Source organism: Bactrocera latifrons, unplaced genomic scaffold (genome assembly GCF_001853355.1).
Source record: "Bactrocera latifrons isolate USDA-ARS-PBARC rearing strain unplaced genomic scaffold, ASM185335v1 scaffold_84, whole genome shotgun sequence".
Taxonomy (NCBI): Eukaryota; Metazoa; Arthropoda; class Insecta; order Diptera; family Tephritidae; genus Bactrocera; species Bactrocera latifrons.
In genome coordinates, this window is record NW_017537534.1 from 1,157,001 (window position 1) to 1,165,974 (window position 8,974).

At 33.8% G+C, this 8,974-nt stretch overlaps 2 protein-coding genes and 1 long non-coding RNA gene across 3 annotated transcripts; 2 read left to right on the forward strand and 1 right to left on the reverse strand.

The window, feature by feature from the left end:
* The first annotated feature begins 1,583 nt into the window (after positions 1 to 1,583).
* LOC108977095 (solute carrier family 25 member 35-like) lies at positions 1,584 to 3,245 on the forward strand. The gene is made up of 5 exons (XM_018946601.1): positions 1,584 to 1,870; positions 1,932 to 2,028; positions 2,226 to 2,401; positions 2,478 to 2,613; positions 2,676 to 3,245. Exons 2-5 carry the CDS (start codon positions 1,957 to 1,959, stop codon positions 3,201 to 3,203), a joined length of 912 nt encoding a protein of 303 aa, XP_018802146.1. The 5' UTR covers positions 1,584 to 1,870; positions 1,932 to 1,956; the 3' UTR covers positions 3,204 to 3,245.
* A 22-nt stretch (positions 3,246 to 3,267) lies between these two features.
* Positions 3,268 to 4,194, reverse strand: LOC108977096. Its single transcript, XR_001994012.1, has 2 exons — positions 4,045 to 4,194; positions 3,268 to 3,969 (listed from the first exon to the last, which is right to left on the reverse strand). It is a non-coding gene; the product is annotated as an uncharacterized LOC108977096 (long non-coding RNA).
* Positions 4,195 to 5,228: 1,034 nt separating this feature from the next.
* Positions 5,229 to 7,051, forward strand: LOC108977098. The gene is made up of 3 exons (XM_018946603.1): positions 5,229 to 5,490; positions 5,554 to 6,329; positions 6,440 to 7,051. The coding sequence occupies exons 1-3, from the start codon at positions 5,406 to 5,408 to the stop codon at positions 6,587 to 6,589; spliced, it is 1,011 nt and encodes a 336-aa protein (XP_018802148.1). The 5' UTR covers positions 5,229 to 5,405; the 3' UTR covers positions 6,590 to 7,051.
* The last annotated feature ends 1,923 nt before the right edge of the window (positions 7,052 to 8,974 follow it).

Here is an 8,974-nt window from a genome sequence, read left to right on the forward strand (position 1 = left end):
TGATGTATAAATACAAATATCTTCAAGTTCTTAATAGTTGAGGCTATGTTATAAATTCGAAAAGGCGTTCTATAAYCTTTATACTGGAAGCAACCTTTGAGGTTGAGGAATGGCTATGAGTTACCAGATTTCATAAGCAGGTATTTGAAAAATACTCGAAGGATTTTGGTCTAAACCCCTTTCAAGTATGACTTGCTCAAGAAAGTTAGTCGGATTCTATAACCCAGTATTTGGAGATAGAAGTAGAGCCCAAAAATCTAACTTCTTCTAGTTAAATTGTAATTGAATTGTTCTGTCAGCGGATTCCTCTATGCTGACTCCATAAAAGTCGAATACTCACTAAAATTGTATATTGCGCCGAAAATCTCCTACATACGCCTCGTTTCGACAAATAGAAATAACCTGATTTTAATACATTCAACCCATAATCCAAAATAATTTGTTTCCTTTGCCGCAATGAAAAGGGTAAATCCGTTTAGAAAGGACTAATTTTTATTAAGTAATATTCTAAAGCTATCGTTACCATTTCTATAGGAAGAGAGGCAAATATTAAGTATACCTATAACAGTTTTCGTTTAATGCCGTTTTGTGGTCGTGGCAGTGTTCCTATTACACCCATCTGCAATACCAAACCCCCTTGGATCCAAGGGATATATGTCCGAATTTTAACAAGTCTCACCATCCTGGTCATTTATATATTAGAGGATTCAAACTACCGTTAGGTGCACAATACTGGAATATTCTGTAGTAATATGTCGAAAAATATAAAAATATGTTAGAAAGAACCCATAAAGTTAAATTAGTCTATATAAACTTTTAAAATCGGGTTTTATGAGAGTGTTCAGTTTTTATATAGTAAATGTTTACTATAATTAAATAAATTTACTGTTTATATTGGATATATTATCATCTTTACACTTCATTGCACACATGAGTATTTGTTCTGCATAAAGATAAATCATTTATTATCAATTGTCTCCTTTCCAACTATTGCCCTATTAGGTTTGTTTTATAACCGTTAATAGCAACAAGCTGTCAGGGAGAACAAGAATGCACGTTACTCTAACAAAGAGCAAAATAATAAAAGGGGAAAGAAGCGGGAAACTAAAGAAATTAGTAGAAAAAAGTATCAAAAAGTGTTTTTTTAATAAATTAACAATTTAAAATTATTAATAGAACTATTAATATCAACAAAATCAAAGCAAATGTTTCAAATTCACATGTAAGCAGAAATCTTAATAACTTTGCTCTCTTCTGCCAGCGTTTCGTTTTAAGAAAAACTTTTCCAGCAGAAACTTGGCTTGCTAGTAAGGGCCCGTTCACATACAACTTTGCTSGCTTTCAGTTCGTACTAAGGGTGCTCGCAGAGTGGACGCTTAAAGCCAAGTCGAGCACATTTTCTCATTTACGCTCTGCTCGGCTTTGACCCTAAGCCCTAAGCCAACGAAGAGAAGAAACCAAAGGGTATGCCACAATGAACGGTTTTAATGTTTCTCTCTAATAAAATGGCGACTGTTGCTTGGCAAAGAGTAAAAAGATGAAAGTTGCCCAAAATTTTTCTTGACTTCGCGTCGAAAACTTTTTATGTGAACGTACTCATACATAAACCGACATCGAACTTTTCTGTCAAAATAAATTACAGACACAAGGCGAAGCAATAATGCTATATGAATTAGCCATAACAGTTAGCAGTTAAGTAACAAACCTTTTTATTAATTCTCATATTCGTAGATAACAGTTGCTGTTTATAACTTAAATATTCTGTTCTGATAGCAGCATTGTATAGGTTAGTAGGTTCATACAGTACCTCTTAATTTCATTATAAGTAAATTTAAACAATGGCTAGCTGATTACGTCGATTGAAATTAAGGTAATATTATTTGAGATTTCATTGTGTAAAGATATAATTACATATAGTAAATGTTTCATAGCTACGTTCTGTAACAATAAAAAGATATGGATATCTCTGACTTCATGATCGGAGGTTTTGCCGCAATGGGTGCAATCTGCTTCACCAACCCACTCGAGGTACAAATATAAATAGGGATTACATCAAAAATGCAAATACATTGTAAATACATACATACAGCAATTATATTACATAAAATATATTTCAAAATAAAATTTTGATACTCAATTTAAAATATTTCAACTTTAAACAAAACTATTTGAAAAAGTTTTTATGCTGTGAAAGCAACAATTTATGCCTCGTTTTTTTTTTTCAGGTAATAAAAACTCGTTTACAATTGCAAGGTGAATTAGCTGCACGAGGATCATATGTGGAGCCTTACAAGGGAATTTTCGACGCTTTAGTCACTGTGATAAGATGTGATGGTTGGTCTGCTTTAGAAAAAGGACTTGTGCCCGCGTTACATTTCCAGTTCATATTGAATTCAGTTAGGTGAGTATATAATGCAAAAGATAGCAAACCACAAAATATTTAACATATTTTTATTTAACAACTTAATTTGTTCTAGACTAGGTGTATACAAGACTGCCATGAATAATAAATGGATGCATAATAGAAATGGTGATGTTTCATTTTTTCGCGGTATGCTATGGGGAGCTGTCGGTGGTGTTACTGGCTCATTTTGTGCAAGTCCGTTTTATATGGTGTATAGTTTGCAAATATTTCGCACATAGGTTTGTTTTTAACAATATACTGTTGTTTGCAGGTGAAAATTCAATTACAAGCCCGATCAAATAGCGAAATTGCCGTTGGTTACCAACACCAACACACTGGATTTATAAATGCATTTAGAAATATTTTAAAAGAAAGTGGGTTCTTTGGTCTGTGGCGTGGCGCCACCGGAATGCTGCCGAGAGTTGCGATCGGTTCAAGTACACAGATTGCAACTTTTGGTAAGGCAAAATCAATGCTAGGCGAGTACGAAATTGTCACGCAGCCTATACTGAATACATTAATGGCAGCATTTGGAGCGGGAAGTGTAGTGGCTTTGGCGATTACACCACCTGATGTAATTTCAACAAGGCTGTATAATCAAGGCACTGACTCTTTCGGCAAAGGAATACTATATAAAGGGTGGTGGGATTGTGCTCACAAAGTATTCAGATTGGAAGGACTACAAGGCTTATATAAAGGATTTTGGGCAAACTATTTGAGACAGGCCCCACATTCAACACTTGTGTTGTTGTTTTTTGATTTACTCATTTCGGCTCGAGACAAATTTCAAAGTATCTAAGTATTCAGTGACAATCGTAAACAAAACACATTTAATTTGATTATTTAAATCATACTATTTTGCAAAATGATTGGTATATTCTATATATTAAATTAAATACTTATTACAGTTTTTTCGATGTGTTTTAATGTAACAAAAATATATGTATGAATGTGTGTGATGAATCGGAAAATCATGCTAACTATTATATTATACTCCCTCATAACTCGAACATCAATGTCATACTTTCAATAGAGTTCTATAAAAGAAAAATAGGTAGCACATATGCCATGTCTTACAAGAAAACAGGACACAACAAAATATATAAACGCACATTAGGAACACCTCCAAAGATTCGATGCTTTTAGCAACACATTTCCCTTAACATATTTTGCTTTCACCGTCACCGCCCTCTTACGATATCCTTATAGGTACGCAGTGTGCAGACGATGAACCGGCGAAATAAATCTCCATGCGAATTGCTTACTGAGTTTCTCCTTGTACGCGTACAAAGCGATTCAGTATTGCTAATATACCGGCCATGGCGTTAACACGGCTATCTGTAGGCAGACGCCGTAATTGTTCTACCAAGTGTGCAGCAAATGCTGTATTATCCTCAAAGTCAGTTAATTCCAATTGCAGGGATTTATGTGCGCGATAAGCAGCCGTAAGTGCGTTCTTCTTTGCTTCAGTCATTATTGTGTGTATATTCCTTCAAAGAATGAGGAGGTCCAGAAACTAAACTGTAAGAATGTATAACAAGTGTACACCAGCAAGTAAGATGAATCTATAAATGGGGAAAAAAAGTTAACAAAAATAGTAAAATTAAACAATATTATTCATCTTTTAATAAATATATTACTTTATTTTATTGGACACTTTAAAATTTTCCTTGCTTTATAACAATTGTTCAAACGAGCAAAAATTGGCAAACTTTTTTTTAACAATTCTTCAATTACGAATAGGAACGTAAACAAAAAATGACGTTTTGAAAATGAAGCAGATGACGGAACACAAGTGCTGCCAGGCCGTTCCTTCCTAAACAATTTTAAACAAGCAATGCATAGTTGTGTTATAGCCCTGACAGACGAACAAAATTAATACGTAAAATAATACGTCAAATACGTATAAATTTTATGGTGACAGACGGCAGACTTGTGCATTTAGACAGCTGATTGTAAAAAATGTTTATTTATATAAAAAAAAGTGAAATAAAAATGAATAAGAGAAGTTTTGGAAAATCAATATAAATTTAACGAACAATTCGTTTATTATTAACTACGTCCAAAGATAATATTGTCAAATTAAAAGAAAAATTTGATTGTACTGCGAAAGAAGTGTGCGAAAAAGTTAAGAATATTGAAAAAATGGATAGCCAACTGTGCGTTGTTTATTTTCTGCCATCTTAAAATATTAAAGTTTGTTTTTGTTAATATACTTGTATATAATTTAATTAGCAATAAAAAAACTGCTTACCTTTGCCTACCTGCTGTCAGAAAATATCAAAAATCTGCCATTTTTGAGCAGTGTTGTCAAATTTGCCAAATTCAGCTAAATGCACGAAATTCTTKTGCATTACAAACTTGCATTAACATGGGTCTAAGCGCAAGTAAATGTAAATTAAGCCCTCTAATGTAAATTAGCGCTGTCGTCTGTCAGAGCTATTTGTGTACGAAAATTGTTTGATAACCCATAATATCATAATAATTTTTTTTTAAATTTCCCATGAGCTTGTTGTTTTATACATATGAAATAAATTTCCATATATTGTAACAATTGGACAACTACAAAATTACATTTTTAAAAAAGTTCTCTCAGATTTGTGTTCCTATGTGTTGTAATACAGGCCCTTCAAAAAAGCTAAATATATAGTATTATTTGCCACAATAATATAGTGGAAACTATTCATTGAAGAGTTTTTTTAAATAACTTTGAACTTTCGTGTTCGTTTTAAAGACAMCAGTGTAGCTTTTGATCATTGATTTAACATATTTCACTTGCGTTTTCTGTATAATCCACAGTGGCAACCACGCAAGATAAGCAAGTGTCTAAAACAAAATAAAATTATAACAAATGACAGTGGAAGAATGAATCAGAATTGTAAAGAAATGAACTGAATAATACATGCGAGAAGAAATAAATAGCTCTAGTAAAACAATGTTGTATCAACATAATTAAAAAGTAAATTGTAACGTCCTTGAGTGTAGTGAATGTGTGCATAGAATGAAAGCAAAACCAAACATTTCAGTACCCTATTGGGCTATTTTGCTCATGAACGCGTGTAGTTTATGTGAATGTTATAAAAACAGTGAGTTACTTTCTTCAATATCCTAATGCATAAACAATTTATATTTCTTTCTTTCTAAAATAGTAATCCTAAAAGACTATCTATGCGCGGACAAATTTTTATTAGATATACAGAGATCCCTTCATGTTCATCCCGCTTTCACTCTAACTGAGGATCGAGATTCTGCAGCCATCATAACCCAGATGTGGAATACAACGTTACCTGGTTATTACTCGTCTAACAAGTTAAAATACGATTGCTATTTTCGCGTACAAACTCCTCATCGGCCGCCTCGCGGAATTTACACTGTCATCACACGTCTTAAATTTCGACGAGATCCAGTCAATAATGCTTGCATAGATTATATTCAATTTGTTGGTGGTAATCGTCCGGCATCTGAAAAGATATGCAACGAAATAACAATAGATGGGCCGGGTAGGTTAATATTCGATGAACGTAATCGTGAAGTTAATATTCACATTTACATCGATAAGCGTGTTTCGATAAAGGAACCACTCGAATTGCGAATGGTGATGACAGCGCACTCTGAATGTAAATACACTGGAGATTTTCTCTGTGATCCAAAAGACCAGTACTCGTGTATTTCCCGTCATTTTGTGCGTGATAATATAACGAATTGTATGTATCCATGTCGAGATGAAATATCATGCTTTCACGATGCACCTACTTCAGTGGAAGCTGACACCGCCTATGTAGCACTTTCAGCGCTAACTTCGCTAATTTTTACAATGTTGGGCGTTGGTTTCTGCATATGGGTCTGTTGGAAATATTGGAATTGCATAACCGTGCAACAGCATGCACACGAAGCTTCGGCGGCTGCTCATCGTAGAGGGCAAACGGTTAGTACATATTGTAGTAAGCTTTCAACGAAGTGCTTTATGTTTTGAATGAGTAATCTTTATTTTTGTGCTTGTGAATATCTTCATAATGATGTTATTTTTAATTCCAGGAAACCCATGTAGTTCAGATACCAAACGCACCGTCTTTTAGCGGTGCTATTACTTCGAGTATTGGATATGAACAAGATAATCGACATCATCAACCACAATCACCAAAAGATTTACCGCCAAGCTATGATTCATTATTTCCAGAAAGATAAGCGGTATTGTGGCTAGACGCAAGCCAAACTATTATCTACATGTTTAAGGAATCTCTTTTACACCTCAATTAAATGTGGGTGATCCAGTTTTGTGAATTAATTAACACTGAAGTGTCAAATTTGTGCCACCAGCTTTTTGTATTCTATTTTTCTTTTTGTTCTCTTTGTTTTTGTAATGTAATATGTCGATCAAATGAATGTCTAGAGTGCCATCGATGTACAGTTAAAAGTGTACAACTCTGCATTTAGTACTGATATTATCTGACATTTTACCAACTCGAATAAGATGTATGTATCTGTTGTAAATTCTAACTGCCTTCAAAATATGACCATTCAATTATAAAATGTTAGTAGTCACTGTCAACCAACACAAAGTCAATATGTTATACAAAATACATGTAAAATACTTGTTTATATAAAGTCGTAATATATGTACCTTCATCGTAACTATTTAATACAATATCACAAAATACGTAATATCAGTATTTGCGACACCGTTTGGTGTAAATTAAATGTTGAATAAGTATCATAAAACGTTCGAATATGAAGATGAAAATTTAAAATGTATACAAATAATCTCACTGTCTGTAAAACACCATTTTTATTTATATTAGTATATATGTAAATATGACTGTAAACGAAATGCAAATTTTGGTCAGTTGGTAAAGCAGCCAAGTGTTGAAAAAATGTAAAACGTAAATCTTATTCCCAAGTTAAAAACTCAACTATACCATAAATACTAATTTTTTTTTAAAAAAGCGTTTTTTCGATTTACCCTTACACTAAATTTTTTAATTTTAAGTGAATGTGGAATACTTTGTATTTACCCACAGACTCTTTTCATTGTTATTTTTTTTACTATTTCTTATTTTATATTTTTTGCCTAAGTCTATAAAGTTTCTAGCTGTCTAAATGCTAACGAATTTTAAAATATATTTGATTTATGTATGTATGTTCTATTATCAAATTGTTTAATATATTTCCTACTAATATAAACACCTTATTTGTATTAAATTTTTGTTTTTCACATTTTTTGGTTTCTGTTTCGGTGTACAGRAAAGATGGTTTTCAAACTCGTRATCACGCCACGTATATCTGACCGTGTGAAAAGCATAGTACTTCCAAACTTGGCAAACCAAGTTGTGTCCTGCTGATCGTCATCTCAAATGCGATTTTCACTGAAAGCGAAATACGTTTGAACTGAAATGGCAAATCATTGGAACTCAAAGGAATTCGTAGAATCAAGCATTATGTCCACTTGTATTCGATAGATGCGTCACAATGCATGAAGATTGCGAAACATAATAACGACAGATCCAACTTTGAGACGCAAATGATGCGGTGGCATACCAAGCCTCTACAAAGAATTTAGAAATTCCACTGGATAATTCACGGCATCGTCTTTATTGTCAAGACGATCGATCGATTTGTATGAGTGCAAGTCTCTCGGAATTTGACTTTGAATCTTCCAGCTTAAATCAACAACATCGGTATTTTTGGTAGCTAACATTGCGCGTGCACTTAAGGAATCGTAGTTACGATAATTTGGCCAATGTTCGGATAAACATTCGTGATGAGTTCACCTTTCGTGAATTGATAAACGGCGAATGGAATTGATATCAAACCACCGTGAGTTTCAACCGGAATTTTTGTTCGCTGGCTTACTTCTCCAAAACTTGCACACACCGTACCATTCACAGTTCGCAATGACTCAARTGAAGTTGAACCGTGAACATTAATCGAAGGTAGAAACCATCGTCATTTTACGGATGKATTGTATAAATTCGTCTTAAGGAATTAGTTGAGRACACACCTGGATGTCAATCTACTGGTTGGCCTTCCTTTTTGCGTAACTATTTTTTCGACGATGCATTCCATGTGTGTCAAGATATTTCCGAATAGGGCAATGTTCTCGCAAAAACTCGTAAATGTTAATTTTGTTGCCGGCGGTATTTTCATTGGCTGTACTGTATTCTCTGAGTTAAAATTTACCATACTCTTTGGCCATTCTCCAAATTAACTGCGAGACGCACAACGGTCGAAAAACGTTCATGCATTGCACTTGACAAAGTAAATATCCTACAATGCACTTTATTGCAGTTCACGTATCGACCATTTGATACTTGCTGATCTCATCTCGTTCAAGACCTTTGGTGACGAACTTACAAACGTATTTTATCGATTACACCAAACTGCAATACTCAACATTAATATCAGTTTTGAATGTGAATTAGTGGTGAATATAGTATGMTCCATTAGTTGTCAACTTCGATATTCATTCTTCTTAATTAAGTGCTGAATGTTCTGCCATTGTCGTCTGGTGAGCTACGCCGATAGAGTGGATATCMATCATTTCTAGTTTGTGTTTCCGAAAGAAAAGCACGT

What these genes read in the sequence shown, in the direction of transcription:
- LOC108977095 (XM_018946601.1), top strand. Translation starts at nt 1,957, where the DNA reads ATGGATATCTCTGACTTCATGATCGGAGGTTTTGCCGCAATGGGTGCA. An exon ending in GCTTCACCAACCCACTCGAG is followed by an intron (nt 2,029 to 2,225) that starts GTACAAATATAA and finishes TTTTTTTTTCAG; the next exon opens with GTAATAAAAACTCGTTTACA. An exon ending in TTCATATTGAATTCAGTTAG is followed by an intron (nt 2,402 to 2,477) that starts GTGAGTATATAA and finishes AATTTGTTCTAG; the next exon opens with ACTAGGTGTATACAAGACTG.
- LOC108977098 (XM_018946603.1), top strand. Translation starts at nt 5,406, where the DNA reads ATGAAAGCAAAACCAAACATTTCAGTACCCTATTGGGCTATTTTGCTC. An exon ending in ATGTGAATGTTATAAAAACA is followed by an intron (nt 5,491 to 5,553) that starts GTGAGTTACTTT and finishes TTTCTAAAATAG; the next exon opens with TAATCCTAAAAGACTATCTA. An exon ending in CTCATCGTAGAGGGCAAACG is followed by an intron (nt 6,330 to 6,439) that starts GTTAGTACATAT and finishes TTTTAATTCCAG; the next exon opens with GAAACCCATGTAGTTCAGAT.